Source organism: Sus scrofa, chromosome 15 (assembly GCF_054392235.1).
Source record: "Sus scrofa isolate SSC_HxYL_T2T_F1_AM1 chromosome 15, Sscrofa_HxYL_maternal_Yorkshire_Landrace_v2.0, whole genome shotgun sequence".
Taxonomy (NCBI): domain Eukaryota; kingdom Metazoa; phylum Chordata; class Mammalia; order Artiodactyla; family Suidae; genus Sus; species Sus scrofa.
The window spans coordinates 153796427-153814902 of record NC_139397.1 but is presented as its reverse complement, the minus strand read 5'-3'; the positions used below and the strand labels follow the sequence as shown (position 1 = coordinate 153814902).

The following is an 18476-nucleotide window of genomic DNA, read 5'->3' as shown; positions in this document are numbered from 1 at the left end:
TCTCTTTTATTTCTCTGATTGCTGTGGCTAGGACTTCCAGAACTATGTTGAAGAGTAGTGGCGAGAGCGGACATCCTTGTCTTGTTCCTGATCTCAGCGGGAATTCTTTCAGCTTTTCGCCATTGAGAATGATGTTCGCTGTGGGATTGTCATATATGGCCTTTATCATGTTGAGGTAGGTTCCCTCTATGCCCACTTTCTGGAGGGTTTTTATCAGAAATGGGTGCTGGATTTTGTCAAAGGCTTTTTCCGCGTCTATTGAGAGGATCATATGGTTTTTATTCTTCTGTTTGTTAATGTGGTGTATCACACTGATGGATTTATGGATATTGAAGAACCCTTGCATCCCTGGGATAAATCCCACTTGATCATGATGTACAGTCCTTTTAGTGTACTGTTGGTTTGCTAGTATTTTGTTGAGGATTTTTGCATCTATGCTCGTCAGTGAAATTGGCCTGTAGTTTTCTTTTGTGGAATCTTTGTCTGGTTTTGGTATCAGGGAGATAGTGGCCTCATAGAATGAGTTTGGGAGTACCCCTTCCTCTGCAATTTTTTGGAATAGCTTCAGAAGGATAGGTATTAGCTCTTCTCTAAATGTTTGATAGAATTTGCCTGTGAAGCCATCTGGTCCTGGACTTTTGTTTGTTGGAAGTTTTTTTTTTTTTTTTTTTTAATCACAGTTTCAATTTCAGCTCTTGTGATTGGTCTGTTCATTTTTTTCTATTTCATCTTGGTTTAGTCTTGGAAGATTGTACCTTTCTAAGAATTTGTCCATTTCTTCCAGGTTTTCCATTTCATTTATGTAGTTGCATATAGTAGTCTCTATGATCCTTTGTATTTCTGTGATGTCCGTTGTTACTTCTCCATTTGCATTTCTTTTTTTTTTTTTTTTTTGTCTTTTGTTGTTGTTGTTGCCATTTCTTGGGCCGCTCCCACAGCATATGGAGGTTCCCAGGCTAGGGGTCGAATCGGAGCTGTAGCCACCGGCCTACGCCAGAGCCACAGCAACGCGGGATCCGAGACGCATCTGCAACCTACACCACAGCTCACGGCAACGCCGGATCGTTAACCCACTGAGCAAGGGCAGGGACCGAACCCGCAACCTCATGGTTCCTAGTCGGATTCGTTAACCACTGCGCCACGACGGGAACTCCCATTTTCATTTCTAATTCTATTGATTTGAGTCCTCTCTCTTTTTTTCTTGAGAAGTCTGGCTAAGGGTTTATCAATTTTGTTGATCTTTTCAAAGAACCAGCTTTTCGTTTCATTGATCTTTTCTATGGTTTTCTTTGTTTCTATTTCATTGATTTCTGCTCTGATCTTTATGATTTCTTTCCTTCTACTAACTTTAGGTCTTGTCTGTTCTCTCTCTAGCTGCTTTAGATATAAAGTGAGCTTGTTTATTTGAGCTTTTTCTTGTTTCCTGAGGTGGGCTTGTATTGCTGTAAACTTTCCTCTTAGAACAGCTTTTGCTGCATCCCATAGGTTTTGGAATGTCGTATCTTTGTTGGCATTTGCTTCTAGGTATTTTTTAATTTCCTCTTTGAATTTCTTCAGTGACCCATTGGTTGTTTAGTAGCATGTTGTTGTTCTCCACGTGTTTGTGTTTTCTGCAGTTTTTTTCTTGTTGTTGATTTCCAGTCATATAGCATTGTGGTCAGAAAAGATGCTTGTTACAAATTCAATTTTCTTAAAGCTACTGAGATTTGGTTTGTAGCCCAGGATGTGATCAATCTTATAGAATGTTCCATGTGCACTTGAGAAGAATGTGTATTCTGTGGCTTTTGGATGGAATGTCCTATAAATATCTATTAAGTCCATCTGGTCTAATGCTTCATTCAGGGCCTTTGTTTCCTCATTGATTTTCTGTCTGGATGATCGGCCCATTGCTGTAAGTGGGGTGTTAAAGTCCCCCACTATTATTGTGTTATTGTTGATTTGTCCTTTTAAGTTAGTTAGCAGTTGCCTTATACATTGTGGTGAACCTATGTTGGATGCAGAGATATTTAAAATTGTTATATCTTCTTCTTGGATTGATCCTTTGATCATTATGTAGTGACCTTCCTTGTCCCTTAAAATAGTCTTTTTTTTTTTTTTTTGTCTTATCTAGGGCCACTCCCGTGGCATATGGAGGTTCCCAGGCTAGGGGTCTAATCAGAGCTGTAACCAACGGCCTACACCATAGCCACAGCAATGCGGGATCCAAGCCACGTCTGCGGCCTACACCACAGCTCAGGGCAACGCTGGATCATTAACCCACTGAGCAAGGTCAGGGATTGAACCTGCAACCTCATGGTTCTTGGTGAGATTCGTTAACCACTGTGCCACGACGGGAACTCCTAGTCTTCATTTTAAAGTCTCTTTTGTCTGATATGAGTATTGCTACTCCAGCTTTCTTTTGATTCCTGTTTGCCTGGAATATTTTCTTCCATCCTCTCACTTTCAACTTGTATGTGTCCCTAGCAGTGAAGTGAGTCTCTTGAAGACAGCATATATATGGATCTTGTTTTTGTATCCATTCAGCCAGTCTATGTCTTTTGGTTTGAGCATTTAGTCCATTCACATTGAAGGTAATTATTGACATGTATGTTCTTATTGCCATTTTATTAATTGCTTTGGATTTGTTGTCACTCTTTTTTCTTCCCTTCTTCTCTTGTTCTCTCCTCTTGTGGTTTGATGACTATCTTTAGTGTTGTATTTGAGTTGATTTTTCTTATTTGTGTGTGTATCAGTTGTAAATTTTTGGTTTGCAGTTGCCCTGAAGTTTTGATATAGGAGTCTGTGTGTGTGTGTGTGTGTGTGTGTGTGTGTATACATATATGTATATGAGATTGTTTTAAGTTGTTGTTCTCTTAATTGCAAGTGCATCTCCAGTGTCCTGCATCTGTACCCTCCTCTTCTCACAATTTCTGATTTTGGTGGCATAATTGTGCATAGATGATTTCGTATCTTTACTGTATATATGTCTTTACTGGTTAGCCTTGTCATTTGTGGTATTTTTGTTTCCTGTTGCTGCCTTTTCTTTTCTGCCTAGAGAAGTTCCTTTAGTATTTGTTGTAAGGCTGGTTTAGTGTTGCTGAATTCTCTCAGCAACACTATCTGTGAAAGTTTTGATTTCTGCCTTCAAATCTGAATGAGAGCCTTGCTGGGTAGAGTAATCTTGGTTGGAGGTTTTTTCCTTTCATCATGTTAAGTATATCATGCCACTCCCTTCTGGCCTGCAGAGTTTCTGCTGAAAAATCTGCCAGTAACCTTACAGGGGTTCCCTTGTATGTTACTTGTTTCTTTTCCCTAGCTGCTTTCAAGATTTTCTCTTTGTCTTTAACTTTGGTTAGTTTGATTAATATGTGTCTTGGTATATTCCTCCTTGTGTTTATTTTATATGGTACTCGTTGTGCTTCCTGGATTTGAGTGAGTGGTTCCTTTCCCATGTGAGGGAAGTTTTCGGCTATTATCTCTTGGAATATTTTTTCTGTCCCCTTCTCTCTCTCTTCTCCTTCTGGCACCTCTATAATACAGATGTTGGTGAGTTTCACGTTGTCCCAGAGTTCCCTGAGACTCTCTTCATTTTTTTTCAATCTTTTTTCTCTTTTCTGTTCTGCACCCATGATTTCCACTAGTCTGTCCTCCACCTCACTTATTGGTTCTTGTGCCTCCTGTATTCTGCTGTTAGCTGCTTCTAGTGAATTTTTTATTTCAGTTGTTGTATTTTGCATCTCTTCTTGTTTAAGTTTTGTATCTTGTATCTCTTTGGTCAGTGTTTCCTGTAAGTTATCCGTCTTTGCCTCCAGTTTATTTCCAATGTCTTGCATCATCTTCAGCACCAGCAGTCTAAAGTCTTTTTCCTGGAGGCTGAGAATCTCCTCATGGCTTAGATGATTTCCTGGGGTTTCTTTCTCCCTCATCTGAGTTATGGTTTTCTGTCTTTTCATTTTTTTAGGTTTTTGGTGTGGTGACCTTTTTACAGATAATATAGTTGTAGCCTCTCTTACTTCTGCTGTCTCCCCCTCTTGTGGCTGAAGTGGGTATGGGGGGCTTGCTGTAGGCTTCCTGTTGGGAGGGGCTGATGCTTGCCCCCTGGTAGGTGGAGCCGATTCTAATCCCTCTGGTGGGTGGGGCTTAGTCTCTGGATGGGATCAGAGGCAGCTGTGTGCCTGAGGGGTCTTTAGGCAGCCTGTTTACTAAGGAGGGGGGCTGTGATCCCACCTGGATTGTTGTTTGCCCTGGGGCTTCTCAGCCCTGACTGACTGATGGGTGGGGCCAGATTTTCCCAAAATGGCCCCATCCAGGGAAAGGCAGCTGCTGAATATTCTCTAGAGCTTTGCTTTCAATGTCCTTCCCCCACCACAAGCCGCATTCACCCCTGTTTTCCCAGGATGTCCTCCAAGAACTGCAGTCGGGTTTTGACCCAGATTCCTATGGAGACTTTGCTTTGCCCTGGGACCCAGTGCACATGAAAGTCTGTGCACCTTTTAAGAATGGGGGAGTTCCTGTCATGGCGCAGTGGTTAATGAATCCGACTAGGAACCATGAGGTTGCGGGTTCGGTCCCTGCCCTTGCTCAGTGGGTTAACGATCTGGCGTTGCCGTGAGCTGTGGTGTAGGTTGCAGACACGGCTCGGATCCCGAGTTGCTATGGCTCTGGTGTAGGCCGGTGGCTATAGCTCCGATTCGACCCCTAGCCTGGGAACCTCCATATGCTGTGGGAGCGGCCCAAAGAAATAGCAAAAAGACAAAAAAAAAAAAAAAAAAAAAAAAAGAATGGGGTCTCCATTTCCCCCAATCCCGTGGAGCTCCTGCGCACAAGCCCCACTGGCTTTCAATGCCAGATGCTCCAGGGCCTTTTTCTCCCAGTGCCAGATCCCCACATGTGAGAGTTTGATGGGGGGCTCAGAACTCTCACTCCTGTAGGTGAGTCTCTGTGAACCAGTTAGTTTCCATTCTGTGGAGCTTCCCACCTGGGAGGTATGGGGTGGCTTATATCACGTAATCGCCCCTCCTACCTCTTGATGTGGCCTCCTCTTTGTCATCTGGAGTAGGGTATCTTTTTGAAAGTTTCCGGTCCATTTGGTTGAAGATTGTTCAGCATTTAGTTGCAAATTTTGTTGTTTTTCGGAGAGAAGTTGAGCTCCAGTCTGCAAGGTGGGATCCTTAACCTACTGAGCGATGCCAGGGATTAAACCTGCATCCTAGGATGGTATTCGGGTTTGCTACCGCTGTGCCACCACAGGAGCTCCGTGGATTGTGCACTTTTAAATGTGTGTGTTGGATGGAATGTGAATTATGTCTCAACAAGAAGTTTAGGAAGTTCCCATTGTGGCTCAGCAGTGGCAAAACCAGCTAGTGTCCATGAGAACACGGGTTCGATCCCTGGCCTGGTTAAGGATCTGGCATTGCCGTGAGCTGTGGTGTAGGTCACAGACGTGGCTGGGATCGTGTGTTGCTGTGGCTGTGGTGTTGGCCGGCAGCTGCAACTCCGATTCAGTCCCTAGCCTGGGAACCTCCACACATCACAGGTGCGGCCCTAAAAAGCAAAAGACAGACAAAAACAACAAACAAAGAAGTTCAAAGAGTGTCCAGGGCTCCAAGTCCTCCTGGCCTCCCCTGTTTCCTGAAGGGGTGATTGGTGATGCCGAGGTGTCATCAGATCCACTTCTAAGTTCTGCTTTGCTGTCACTTCTGACTGGTGCCACCTGGTCTTCGTGCCCGTGGCTTTGGAGCTGCACACTGTGTCATGGTAGCTGGATTCGTGGTCCACCTGGTTGTCCCCACAGCAGCCTGGGGCGTGGCCCAGGTGCTGGGGGGCCTAGGGATGGAGGGGCTCCCACCTTCTCTCCTCTGAGTGTTTCCTTCTGGGGTGACACGCTGTTTAAGGACAGGAGAGGGGGATGAGCTTGGTTATTATGGGGGGGCCTGCCGCCCCCTGTCTCCCAGCCCACTGTGTGTCCTGCTGCAGTGGCCAGAGAGCAGAGCCAAGCACGTCCACTCCGGAGAGGGCTGTGAGCTGGGCAAGGCCGGGGAGGACCTGTGCTGCCTGTGACTGTAAAGGCGTGGGGTGGGGACCTGGCCCCTCAGTGCCGGCGTGGAGGCCAGGTGGCCCGGAGGCGCAGAAGGAAGGGCAGGGTGCTGGAATGGAGAACCTGCTGTGGGGCCGTCAAAGGCTTGGGCCTTGCCGTCTTGCTGCAGAGCCAGGGGTGGGCTCCCCACGGGAGGGTGGTCGCCACGGGCAGAGCCCCCACCACCTGCAGCGGCACAACAGGACCAAGGGGGCCCTCGGAGGCTAACGCGAGTCTCTCCTGGTGCAGCGGAGCTGGCCCCCTGCCTCCGGATGAAGCAGAAGGGCACCAGTGTGCCCAAAGGGCTGGACTTGGAGGAGCAGGATCAGTGAGTGGCGGGCTGAGGGGGGCGGTGGGCCAGGGGTGCTGCTGCTGGGCCTGCCTGCCTGCCCTGCCTGGGTCAGCAGTGCGCTCGAGAGGCCTGGCCTAGCTGTGGGCAGTGGGCTCAAGCCAGGTCAGAGGTGGCCAGTGAAGATTGCAGGGCATGCTCGTGGAGTCAGCGCGGGGCTGCATGTCCCCTGCGGGCAGTTGTTGCAGGGGGTGTCGAAGCCGTGGCCACTGTTAAGCTGAATTGCTGCCCCCCAGCCCTTTCATGCTGACCCTCCTTGGGGGCTTGGCTCTGCCCCGTGCTGCTGTTCCAGTGCAGTCTCTGCGTGCCCGGGTGCCCTAGTATCCCCGTGCGCATCCTGGCTGCGCCTGCGCATAACCCTGGGACCGAGGGGGTTGGGGGGGAGGCGCACCCCCTGGGCTCACTGTCCTCCCGGCTCAGGCCTGCCCCCTAGGATCCTACCCCCCAAGAGCCGACGTTTCCTGTGTTGGGAGAAACCCTCCCCACCCCCACGCCATGGTGAGGGTCCCCGCCTGGAACCTCGTGTCCCCCCCAGTTAGGAGGGCCAGCACCTGGGTGGCTTCTAGGGCGAGAGACATGTTTCCTGCTCCGGTGGCTCCAGGCTGGACACGCGTGGCCGGGGACTCCAGGTCTCTGTCCGTGTCTGAGCGTCTGCGACATGCCGCCGCCCAGGGCTCTGATGGCAGCTCTGATGACTGCCCGCGTGGCTCCCCCGCAGGATTCCCTTCTTCAAGTTCTGCTGCCAGTGCGGCCGCTCCGTCGGGGTGCGCCTCTCGCCCTGCGCCCGCTGCTACGGGATCCTGACCTGCAGCAAGTACTGCAAGAACAGAGCCTGGAGCGACTTCCACAAGAGGGACTGCGGCTCCCTGATGGCCATTGGTGAGTTCAGGTGTGGCCTGGCCAGGAGCTGGGATGTGACCCCAGAGGGTCTTGGTAGACACTGGTTCCCCTGGACCACTGGACACTGGCCTTGGGCTGCTTCTGGAAGCTTCCTCCTTGCCCGGCCTCTCTGCGGCAAGAGTCTGCTTCTGGAAAACCCTCCTCTCCTGCCCTCTGCACCCCCCCATCCTGAGGCGTCGGGGGTGTGTGGGGGCTGCTGGTGTGAAGAACTGTCCCCTGGGACGTGGCCCGGCGCCCGGGGCCCTGGTGGGGGCCAGGGAGGGGGCAGGTGGGGCCCCCTCTCTCTCAGCACCATCCTCGGTTCATGGGGGCGGGGCTGGGCCGACCTCTGCCCCCCGGCGGGTTCCCCACGCTCTGACCCTCACTGTCCCTCGTTTCCCCTGCCGGGAAACGGGGCGTTTAGTGTCAGGGCTCCCTCGGCTGGGGAAGCTGGGAGGCCCCTCTTGAGGAGCAGTCGCAGCCGACCCTCAGGCCTCGCCCTGCGCCGCACGCAAGGGCAAACACGGAGCGGAACACGCCGGGCAGCCCCCGCCCCACGCCGGCCCATCACCTGGTGCTGCAGCGGGAAACCCCGGGGCAGGTGGGCTCCGGGGGCGGCTGCCCTCACCTGCCTCCCCCCGCAGCTTCTTCCCCCGGGGCCCACCAGGACGCCGGGCGCTGGAGGGTGGCAGAGTCTCCGTGAGGAGCAGCGCCCACCCGGGTCCTCACTGCTGCGCGGGGTCCGCTGGGGTCTGCGCCGCAGAGCTGGGCGGAGCAGGGGCTCGTTCCCTCCCGACCCTGAAATAAAGTGTCCCCGGAGCTGCTCTCAGCCCTCTCTGCCGCTCCCGTCCGGGAGCTCTGCGTCTGCTGGTGATCTCGCTGGCCCGGGGGCCGGGGCCCTCGGTCGGAGGAGGAGGAAGGCCGGGCGGAGGAGATGACTTCCGGAAGGTGGGCAGTGTCGGGGGGCTTCCCGGAGCCCACAGCCCTGAGCCCATCCTGCTCCAAAGGGTTGGGCTGCGGTCTCGCTTTGCTTCCCACCGGCTCCAGGCCTCCCGCCCGCGACAGGGCTCATTTCCACGTGCGGTTACCGAGGGTCTGCGTTGCCAGGGAGGGGCGGGTGGGACCGTGGCAATCACCCACGATTGAGGGGCGGGAGCCGGGAGCGAACGGTGATGCGTCTGCGTTGGGGGAGACGGAGGGAGGAAGAGGGTGGGGAGGAGGGAGGCCCCCGGACGTGCCTCCAGAAGGTGCTGGGGGCTTCGGGGTGGCGGCGGCGGAAGGGGGCTGCGCGGCTGAGAGCAGGATGGCGGGGCCGGGGCGGCGGGGGAGGAGACGGGGATTGGAGCCCAGCCTGCGGGGACACCCACCTTTGGCCGTCAAGGCAGCCCCCTGCGGCCGCAGTGGCTGCGTCTGTTAGTCTCTTGTCCGAGGAGGGGCTCCCTCGAGGGAGGGCCGTTCGCTGGGGACCCTCCTGAGCGAGGCTCCCATCGGGGGCTGTCAAGGCGCCGGCGCAGAGGGGAGATGGCCTCGATGCTGCTGCCCTGCAGCTGGGCTGGCCTTTCGGGGCCTTTGGACCAGCCGACCTGGCGGGGCCGGGGGTGGGGGTGGGGGGCTTCCTGGTGCGGGGGGGCGGGGGGGGGCGGGGGGGCGGGGAGCGCAGCCTCTGAGGAGGGTGTGGGCGCCTCCCACCGGAAGGAAGGTGCTCCTAACGAGGCCTTCTTCCAAGTTACACCCAAGAGCAGGAAATGGTACATGACTGTCCCGATACCTGGAAACGACCGCGGCCGCGCTCAGTGTGTCCTTCCAGAGTCCACATCGTGTCTAGACAGACAGACACGTGCGCGTTTAACATGGGAACGGATCCTTTACTAAACGAGGCCGTGGAGCTCTTTCCGGGCATCGTTTTCCCCAAATGAAAGGTTCGCTCCTTCATCCTGGTGGTGTGTGCAATACACGCTGTTGAAAACCCCACGACGAAATCAGGGTAGAGCATCCCGTCTGCTTAAACGCAGGGACCGTTTTTACACTGTAATCTGTGTGCACCTGCACGCACGCGTGTCCACACTCAAGCACCTCGAGCACACGCGTGTGCTTTCTCATGCACCCGGTCCATTGGATGGGTGCCGCTGTGTCCACTCCTTTCTGGGTCACACATGTACGGAGTGCCTGCCTGCTGGCCGGCATGCTCTGGGCCCCCAGAGTACCACTGGGGACAAGGGCACGGGATCCCTTCCCTGCAGGGGCCCACGTTCTGGAAGCTGCTGTGTGGAGACGGGCCACGGTTGCTGGACTCCTCCACGGCAGTCGGGTCCACGGCAGAACCGCAGCTGCTACAAGGCGGCCTTAGCACCAGCCTCGGGGGCCCAGCCGGCAGGTCCCAGGGCCCGGCTCGCACACCCCTGGGCATTGCCTGATTTTGCGCACCCTGTGAATGAGGGCGGCTGGCCGCGGCTGCCGGCTTGTCCCCGCTCTCTGCGCCGTCAGCTAGGGGCTCTGCAGACAGCGATGCCTGAGTCTGTCCCTTCTGAGCACACTGACAGGTGCTGCAGTGACAGGCAGCCTGAGACTCTATGGGGAGGCTTTTAGCCACTGATTTCTTAAAAGGAGCTGAGGCCTTCCATCCTACAGTTGTTGCTTAAAGTTTCAAGTTTCACCGTTCTGCAGCCGTCATTCTGTTCCGTTGGTCTGTGAAATGGATGCTGTGCCTCCGTGTGTGTCCACCCACGTGGCGAAGCCCCTCTAGCGTCCCCAACCTCCCCAGCTCGGGCCACAGGCCCACGCGTCCTCACCCGCCCTCTTGCTCATCGGGAAATCCAGCTGTGTCTTCCCTCAGGACATACGGGAACCTGCCACCTCTCAACTTACCCTCGGTGGTCACTGGTGTCCCCTGCTCTGTGCCCAGCCTCATATGCCATGGGTCCTCTGCTGGCTGGTTCCCTGTGGCCAGAGTGGGGGTGCAGCCAAGCCAAGGAACCCCCAACCCAGGTCCCGAGTGCCCGGGGCAGCTGATTGGGATTTCAGATGCAGAGATACTCAAGCTCTTAGCTTGTCCCCACGGTCAGCTTGCCCTGTGACTGACTCAGAGCCGGGTGAGGGCCTGGCACGGCCAATGTGTGTGGAGCCCAGGGCGCCTCCTGAGTCACGCCAGTCCTTGGGGCTTCTTTATTTATTTTTTTTATTTTTATTTTTTTTTGTCTTTTTGCTGTTTCTTGGGCCGCTCCCACAGCATATGGAGGTTCCCAGGCTAGGGGTCGAATCGGAGCTGTAGTCTCCAGCCTACGCCAGAGCCACAGCAACGTGGGATCCGAGCCGTGTCTGCAACCTACACCACAGCTCACGGCAACGCCGGATCGTTAACCCACTGAGCAAGGGCAGGGACCGAACCCGCAACCTCATGGTTCCTAGTCGGATTCGTTAACCACTGCGCCACGATGGGAACTCCTAAAGTTTTTGTCTTTTTTTTTTTTTTTTTTGCCATTTTCTTGGGCCACTCCCACGGCATATGGAGGTTCCCAGGCTAGAGGTCGAAAGGGAACTGTAGCCGTCAGCCTACGCCAGAGCCACAGCAATGTGGGATCTGAGCTGCATCTGTGGCCCACACCTCAGTTTACGGCAATGCCGGACCCTTAACAAAAATTTTTTTTGTTTTTTGTTTTTTTTGCTATTTCTTTGGGCCGCTCCCGCAGCATATGGAGGTTCCCCGGCAAGGGGTCTAATCGGAGCTGTAGCCATTGGCCTACGCCAGAGCCACAGCAACTGGGGATCCGAGCCGCATCTGCAACCCACACCACAGCTCACGGCAACGCCGGATCCTCAACCCACTGAGCAAGGGCAGAGACCGAACCCGCAAACTCATGGTTCCTAGTCGGATTCGTTAACCACTGCGCCACAATGGGAACTCCCCTTGGGGCTTCTTTAAAGCAAAGCTCCCTTTCCAGAAAGTTCTGTGACATTGCTGGGACTCTCCATCTGCTTCTGCTCTGTGAACGTGAGGATGAGCCCAGAAGCCTGCCTCCCTTCTCCCGGCCGCCGTGTGCACTGCTGGCCGCCTGGCCCCTTGGCGCTCTGAGAGCTTGGGGTTCTGGTCACATAGGCTCCACTGCAGGGAGGGTCCCAGCAGACCAGGGAGGCTGTGCCCAGGCCACACGCAGGCTCCTCCTGCCCACCCCCCCGCCTGGACCTGGAGGAGCTGCGGGCCCCTCCCCGTCATGGGGGGCACACGCCAGGTCGCCTGGGGCAGCAGTGCTCAGGGCCGCTTGCTTGGGGTCCACAGGGCTTAGGGAGGCCAGGGGGGCTGGGGTGCAAGGCCTGGCGACTCTCCAGGACTTGACGCCCCAGAGGGAGAGGCCCTCGGGCCAGGCACCTGGTTCCTCGAGTGCTCTGCTGAGCCACGGGGCCCAGAGGGTAGAGCAGAGCGCAGCCAGGTGGGGCGGCGACCACATGCTGATGAGAGGAGGTCAGGGTTTGGTGGGAGGGGTGCAGAGGTCAGAGTTCAGTGTAGAAACGCTTGGTGTCTGATGGGTGCCTCGGGCGATGGGGCCGCAGCGAAGTGCAGGCTGGCACCGGGAAGATGGGCAGAGCTGTCAGGGCAGCGCCCCAGCCGCAGGTGGTCACTGGGGCCCCGAGGCGGGACGCAGGGCTGGGGGTGACCTCGGCATTGCGTCCTGTGTGTCCGAAGAAGCTGGGGAAAGGGAGCGTCTGCTAAAGCAGGAAGGGGAGGCCAGGGCGTGGAGTCCCTCTGCCCCATAGTCTGCTGTGGACGGTGTGTGTGCGCGTCTGTGTGTGTGTGTGTGTGTGTGTGGGTGTGTGCGCGCACGTGTGTGTGTGTGTGTGCGTGTACGGGGGTAACTGCCAAGTGCGTGGAGGGCTGGGTGACCGGGAGGCTGCCTTGCCAGGTGGCCTTCTCTCCCTCCTGCTGCACCCACCCTTCCGCTGGCTGAGACGGTGCCCACGTGGTCCCCTGGCTCACCATGTCCCCGTGGCCCTGGGTCCCATCTCCCTCCTCCAGGCTCTTCTCGGCCACCCACTTGGACGCTGGGAAGCCAGCCACCTGCCCGAGGCGGGGTCAGTTGAGGTGGGTGGAGAGCGGGACAGCTGTGTGGGGTGTCCCGGAGTGACCTTGGGCGACTTCAGAGCAGGGGTGGAGGCCAAGGCCTTGGGCGTGCAGACCCGGTGGGAGAGCAGCTGGTCACGTGGGCCGTGGGGAGGGACGGGGACCAGTGTGCGGGCGGAAGGGCCACTGAGGGGCCAGTGGCCGCTCGTGTCAGAGGTGGGTGTGCCCCAGAGCAGGCTGGGTCCAGAGGTGGAGCGCGGGGAAGGGGCTGAGGGTGATGGGCCCCTCTTAGAGCAGGGCCGCCAACAGGGGCCAGGAAGGGGCTAAGAGGATGCTTTGAGGGGAGGGGACAGCGACACGGTGGGGGCTGGGGCCTGGGAGCTGCAGGGACCAGGCTCTGCACCGCTCTTCCCACCACCCCTGTCCCCTCCCCATGGCCCTGGGGAGACTGGAGAGGGCCCTGAGGGGTGAGCCTTGGGAGGAGATGGCCAGGAAGCTGGGAATGGGGGTGTCGAGGAGCCCAAGGGGGGGCACAGCCTGAGAGGGGGGCGTCAGGATGGAGAGGGCTGTGGCGCTGGGCCTGGAATGTTGGCGGCGCAGATAAAGGGCCTGGAATTTGCAGGGGACAGGGTTCCGCCCAGAAGCCAGCCTGTGCTCCGGAGGCACAGACGGGGGAAGCCAGGGTGGGTCCCCCTGAGGAAGGACACGGAAAACAGGTCCTGGAGCTTCCGCTTTCCTCCCAGGCCCCAGAGCCACCTGCCAGCTTGCCCTCGGAGCCCGGGGGGCTGGGCACCTGCCCTCCCCTTCCCACGCTGTGTCTGGAGATTGGCTCTGAGCCTGGGGGGGCCAAGGCTCCCTGCTTAGTTTTTGTGTGATTTGTGTTGTTCTGTTTCAAAAGCCCACCCTCCACCCCCCATAAGAGCCCTAAGGCCCTGCAAAGCCTGGATGTGACCTGGTGCAATACCGGAAATTTTAAATTTCTGTGTTCCATAGATTTTGGAAAATTGTGTTTCCGTTTTCACGTCTCAAGGTATTTTTTGACTTCCTCTTTGATTTCTCCATGGAGTTATTGCTTTTGGTGCGTGTGTGTGTGCGTGTGCGTGCGTGAGTGCGTGCGTGTGTGTGCGTAGCTTTATGTGTGTTAGATACTCCTGCGTTGGGGGCACGTGTTTGTGAATGTTAAATGCTCTTCTTGGGTTGATCTCTTTGTTTTTCTGTGATGCGCTCCTTCGTCTTAGGGTACAGACTGTTTTACATTCTCTCGCCTGAGTATTACTATCCCACCTTTCTTTTCGGTTTTTATTGTGTGGCATGTCTTTTCCACTTCTTTCGCTTTCAGTCCGTGTGTTTCTTTAGCTCTGAAGGCCGTCCCTTATAGGCAGTATATGGACAGGTCTCATTTTGTATCCATTCAGCAACGCAATGTCTTCTTATTGGAGCATTTATTCCAATTACATTGAGATAGATTAGGGATAGGTGTGTGCTTACTGCCATTTCGTTTCTTATTGTCTGGTTGTCTTTCTTTTCTTCTCTTAGTCTCTCTCTTCCCTTGCGGTTTGATGATTTTCTTTAACGTATGTTTGAGTTCCTTTCGGGTTTGCGTCCATCTTTTGTAGGTTTGGTTTCTGGTTACTGTGGGGCCCACATCTGCCTCTCTCTGTCTCTGTCTCTATCATCTCTCTTAAACTCAGTCACTTGAGTTAAAACACATGCTAAAAGCGCAACATTTTTTTCTGCTCCGTTGCTCCACATTTTCTGTTTTTGATGTCCTAGTTTATATCTTTATAGATATCTCTTAACTCTTTATTGTAGTTATAGTTAATTTTATGACTTTTTTTGTCTTTTGTTTTTTTAGAACCACACCCATGACATATGGAAGTTCCCAGGCTAGGGGTCGAATGAGAGCTGTAGCCACCAGCCTACACCACAGCCACAGCAACGTGGGATCCGAGCCACGTCTGTGACCTACACCACAGCTCATGGCACCTCTGGATCCTTCAACCCACTTACTGAGCAAGGCCAGGGATTGAACCCGCAACCTCATGGTTCCTAGTCAGATTTGTTAACCACTGCGCCACAACAGGAACTCCTTTTCTTATTTCTTGTTACAGATTTTTCTTTTTCTTAAAGACCTTTTACCATTTCTTGTAAGACTGGTTTATTGGTGACAAACTACGTTTTTGCATATTTGGAAAACTCTTTCTTCCCTTCAGTTTGAGCGACACTCTTGCGGGGTAGAGTACCTTTGCCTGTAGGTTTTTCCCTTTCAGCACTTTCAGTATACTGTGGCACTCCCTTCTGGTCTTCAAACTTTCTGCAGAAAAATCAACTAATAGCTTTACAGGGGTTCCCTTGTGAGTGTGCTGCCTTTAAATTTCCGTCTTTATCGCTACCTTTTGTCATTTCAGTTATGTCTTGGTATGTGTCTCTCTGGGTTCAACTTGTTTGAGACCCTCTGTGATTCCCGGACCTGGATGTCTCTTTCCTTCCTTGGGTTAGGGAAGTTTTCAGCCGTTATTTTATCACATCTATCTTCTGCCCTTTTAAAATCTCTCCTCTCCTTCTGGGACCCCTCAAGTACAAATGTTAGCAAGCTTGCTGTTGTCTCAGAGGTCCCTTAAACTGTCCCCATTTTCAAAATACTTTTTTTTTTCTTGTTGCTGTTCTGATTGATTTCCACTGTTCTCTCTTCACGCTGCTGCATCACATGATCCGCCATTGATTCCCTCCAGTATATATTTCATTTCAGTGTATTCTTCAGCTATGATTCTTTTTGGTATTTTCTAGTTTTTTGCTGAAGTTCTCACTGTGTTCCTCTGTTCTTTCCCCAAGTTGAGTGGACATTTTTCTGGACCACAGCTTTGAACCTTTTATCAGGTTAATTACTCGTCTCTGTTCCATTAAGGTTTTACCTTCTTCTTTTATTTGGAACATGCTCCTCTGTCTCCTCATTTTGACTTTCTCTGTTTGTCTCTGTGGAATAATGCAAAACAGTCCCCTATCCTGGACTTGAAGGTACATCCTTGTGTGAGAGCATTATGCAGGCTGCATGGGCCCAGTGGCTTTGGTAGGACAGATGGACCTGAAGTGCACATAGCCACACCTCAGGTGCGCTGGTGGCTGCCACACACACTTATTTTATAGATTGTTCTGGTACCCTATTACCTAACATTCTGTGGGGTACTGGCTCTGGGTGGTGGGTGTTTTTCGGCAAGTTGGAATTTTTATTTTTTTTTGCCAATTTCTAAAAAATAGTTATTTCCCCAATACAATTTTTTCCTACTGTGCAGCATGGTGACCCAGTTACACATACATGTGCACATTCTATTTGCGCACATTCTCATACTCCATCATAAGTGACTAGACATAGTTCCAAGTTCTACACAGCAGGATCTCATTGCTAATCCATTCCAAAGGCAATAGTTTGTATCTATTCACCCCAAGGTCCCCAACCACTCCCTCCCCCTCCCCCTTAGCAACCACAAGTCTATTCTGCAAGCCCATGATTTTCTTTTCTGTGGAAAAGTTCATTTGTGCCTTATATTAGATTCCAGATAGAAGTGATATCATATGATATTTGTCTTTCTCTTTCTGACTTACTTCACTCAGGACGAGAGTCTCTAGCTCCATCCATGTTGCTGCAAATGGCATTCTTTCGTTCTTTTTTATGGCTGAGTAGTATTCCATCGTGTATATATACCACAGCTTCCTTATCCAATCAACTGTCAATAGACGTTTGGGTTGTTTCCATGTCTTGACTATTGTGAATAGAGCTGCAATGAACATATGGGTGCATGTGTCTTTTTTAAGGAAAGTTTTGTCCGGATGTATGCCCAAGAGTGGGATTGCTGGGTCATATGGTAATTCTGTGAATAGATTTCTAAGGTATCTCCATACTGTTCTCCATAGTGGGTGTACCAGATGTTGGAATTTTTAAATTTGAGCTTCCATCACCAGGGATTTGCTATTCCCTCTCCCTGAGGGAATCACATTCAGTCTCGTGGTGGGTGAGCTCTACACATGGTTTTGTATCTGCTTCTGTCTGTTGTCAACTGAGGACCAGCGGAACTCCTGTGATCCTGGGAGACGCTTCTGCTCGGAGCCCTGGCAGCAAAGCTTTCTTGGCCCCCACTGGCCAGCAGGGAGAGCTTTTCATTCCTTCTGTGGTCCAGGCCACTCAGGGCTGCCAGCACCAGCCGCCTGCCCCGCACCTGTCTACTGACCTGCAGTGTCCTGAAGGGAGCGTTTCTGCATCTGATAACCACTCACTCGCTCATCGCGGCCACACAGGGCTTCTTTCTTTCTTCTTTCAGGTTCATGAGACTTAGCTCTCCCGTGACCTCAGATAGTTGTTGACTTTGTAAGTATTTCGGTTTTGCCCATTTTGGCGTGTCTGCCAGGACGTGGGTAGTTTTAGCTGAGACGGCCCTGTTTCTGTGATTTCTTCAAAGTAGAAACTTGCCAATGTTTTCTCCTCCTTCTTGCCATTCCTCCCATTGGCACAGTTGGTCTTATTCCCCAGGTCGATGCTGCTGCATATCTTGAGATCTCCAGTAAGTTTCTTGCCGGTGTGTTTCTCTACTTTCCCGGGCTGGGCATAGAGATAGGTCTGTGCTGGAAATTGCGAAGGCTCTTGTTGCTATTTTCAGGCAAGAGGCAGGACGGAGGGAAGAGTTGGGCGTCACTGAGGTCTCACTTGAGAGGGTGGGTCCTGTCTGGAGGGAGTCCTTGCTGTGCAGCGGGGTCTGCTGGGATCCCACCCACGTGCCCCATCCCCTTCCCTAAACTCTGCCCATCTTCGGCAGCTCTGACATACGGCTTGCCTCATGTCTTCAGTTTCTAGGCAGCACACAGGCCACCTGCTTCCGATCCTTCCATTCATCACTAGGGACTCAGAGTTGGGGGGCGTCAGCTTTCCATGCTGAACTTGGCTAGCGCTTTGGCCACAAACAGCATTTCTAGACAGAGGGCTTGTCTCCTGGTAAAGGAATGCTGAATGTCACCTGGAAGGGAGAAGAAAATGCAAACACCGGTGTGTCCGAGTGTGCGCATCTGTGCATGCTTGTGCCTGTGTGTGCACTGCGCCCAAGGGTGGCTCCCTGAGAGGCTGGCTGCTCTCTGCCCGTTGGTGTGGGTCAGTCCGGATGTCTGACTGTCTGCATTCCTGTGGGGAATGAACGTGGACCAGGAGCCAGGGCGGGGGCCACTCACTGACCAGCACCTGAGCTGGGAGTGGGCAGGGCTTGGAAGCCCAAGGGTGGTCTGGGGCCAGGCAGGAAGGGCCCAGTTCTCCAGAGACAAGGCAGACAGACCCCTCAAGTGGGGTCCCAGCCCGTTGGGTGGCCCCCACAGGATGCCGCTCACCTCTGCCCTCCTCTCCCCCCAACAGGGAAAACACACTTGATGCCGTCCATCAAGAAACCCTTGAGGCGTCTGGGCAATGAGCCCCAGAAGCCTGAGACCCTGCAGCTGCTTCGTCAGTCAAGGTGTGTATATTCCACCTACAGCCAGGAATGAGCGTCTGGCTGCCCACCTTTCCACATAGGGCTCTGTGAAGCCCGAGGCTGCTGCCCAGCCACCCAAAGGTCTTCACCACAGCCCTCATCTCCCAGGAGGCGCAGGGCCAGCAGGTCCGGGACCACCCAGGACTGCGGGTGAGCATGCAGTTGCTGCTCGGCAGGCATGCGGGGAGCCTGTGCTGCCCCCAGGCCCGAGGGGAGCCGCAGCCCTGCAGGACACCCCTCCGTGGAGCTGCACTGTCCCCCCCCCACCCCGCCTATGCTGGGGTCCCAGCCCCTGGGCCCTCAGCACTCCAAGCCCTGGGTGACCGAGAGGCACTGCTGAATATTTGCTGGCAGACCAGTGCTGGCTGCAACCCCAAATAAAGTGACCCTCAGTGGCTCAGGCCTCTCTGTTCCAGCGTCCGGCCCAGGAGCCAGGTGTGGGCCCTGCACTCCGTGTGATGGTGGAGACCAGTGCCCAGGTGTAGCTGCAGGGCACCTGGGGACAAGGACAGGCTGGCAGCTTCATGGTGTGACACCGGAATGGCCAGTGCCCAGGCATGGCTGCAGGGCGCTTGGGGGACGAGGATGGGCTGGCAGCTTCCCTCAAGGATCATGGAGGACTCTGCCTGGGGAGGC

At 53.9% G+C, this 18476-nt stretch overlaps 1 protein-coding gene across 7 annotated transcripts in view; it reads left to right on the top strand.

Moving 5' to 3' along the window:
• The window catches only part of ANKMY1 (ankyrin repeat and MYND domain containing 1), a 47249-nt gene extending 29012 nt beyond the window's left edge, over positions 1-18237 (top strand). For 5 of the 7 annotated variants that reach the window (XR_014829135.1, XM_084998770.1, XM_084998775.1 and 2 more), the window contains 4 exons: positions 6305-6383; positions 7123-7283; positions 17726-17822; positions 17949-18237. Coding sequence is in view for 6 of the 7 variants with exons in the window: in XM_084998770.1 (XP_084854896.1) it covers positions 6305-6383; positions 7123-7283; positions 17726-17822; positions 17949-17994 (383 nt within the window). In the remaining variant the exon portion in view is untranslated. Of the gene's footprint in view, positions 1-6304; positions 6384-7122; positions 7284-7927; positions 8108-17725; positions 17823-17948 lie in introns of those variants that run through there. The other 2 variants (XM_084998772.1, XM_084998773.1) reach the window with 1 other exon arrangement.
• Positions 18238-18476: the final 239 nt, after the last annotated feature.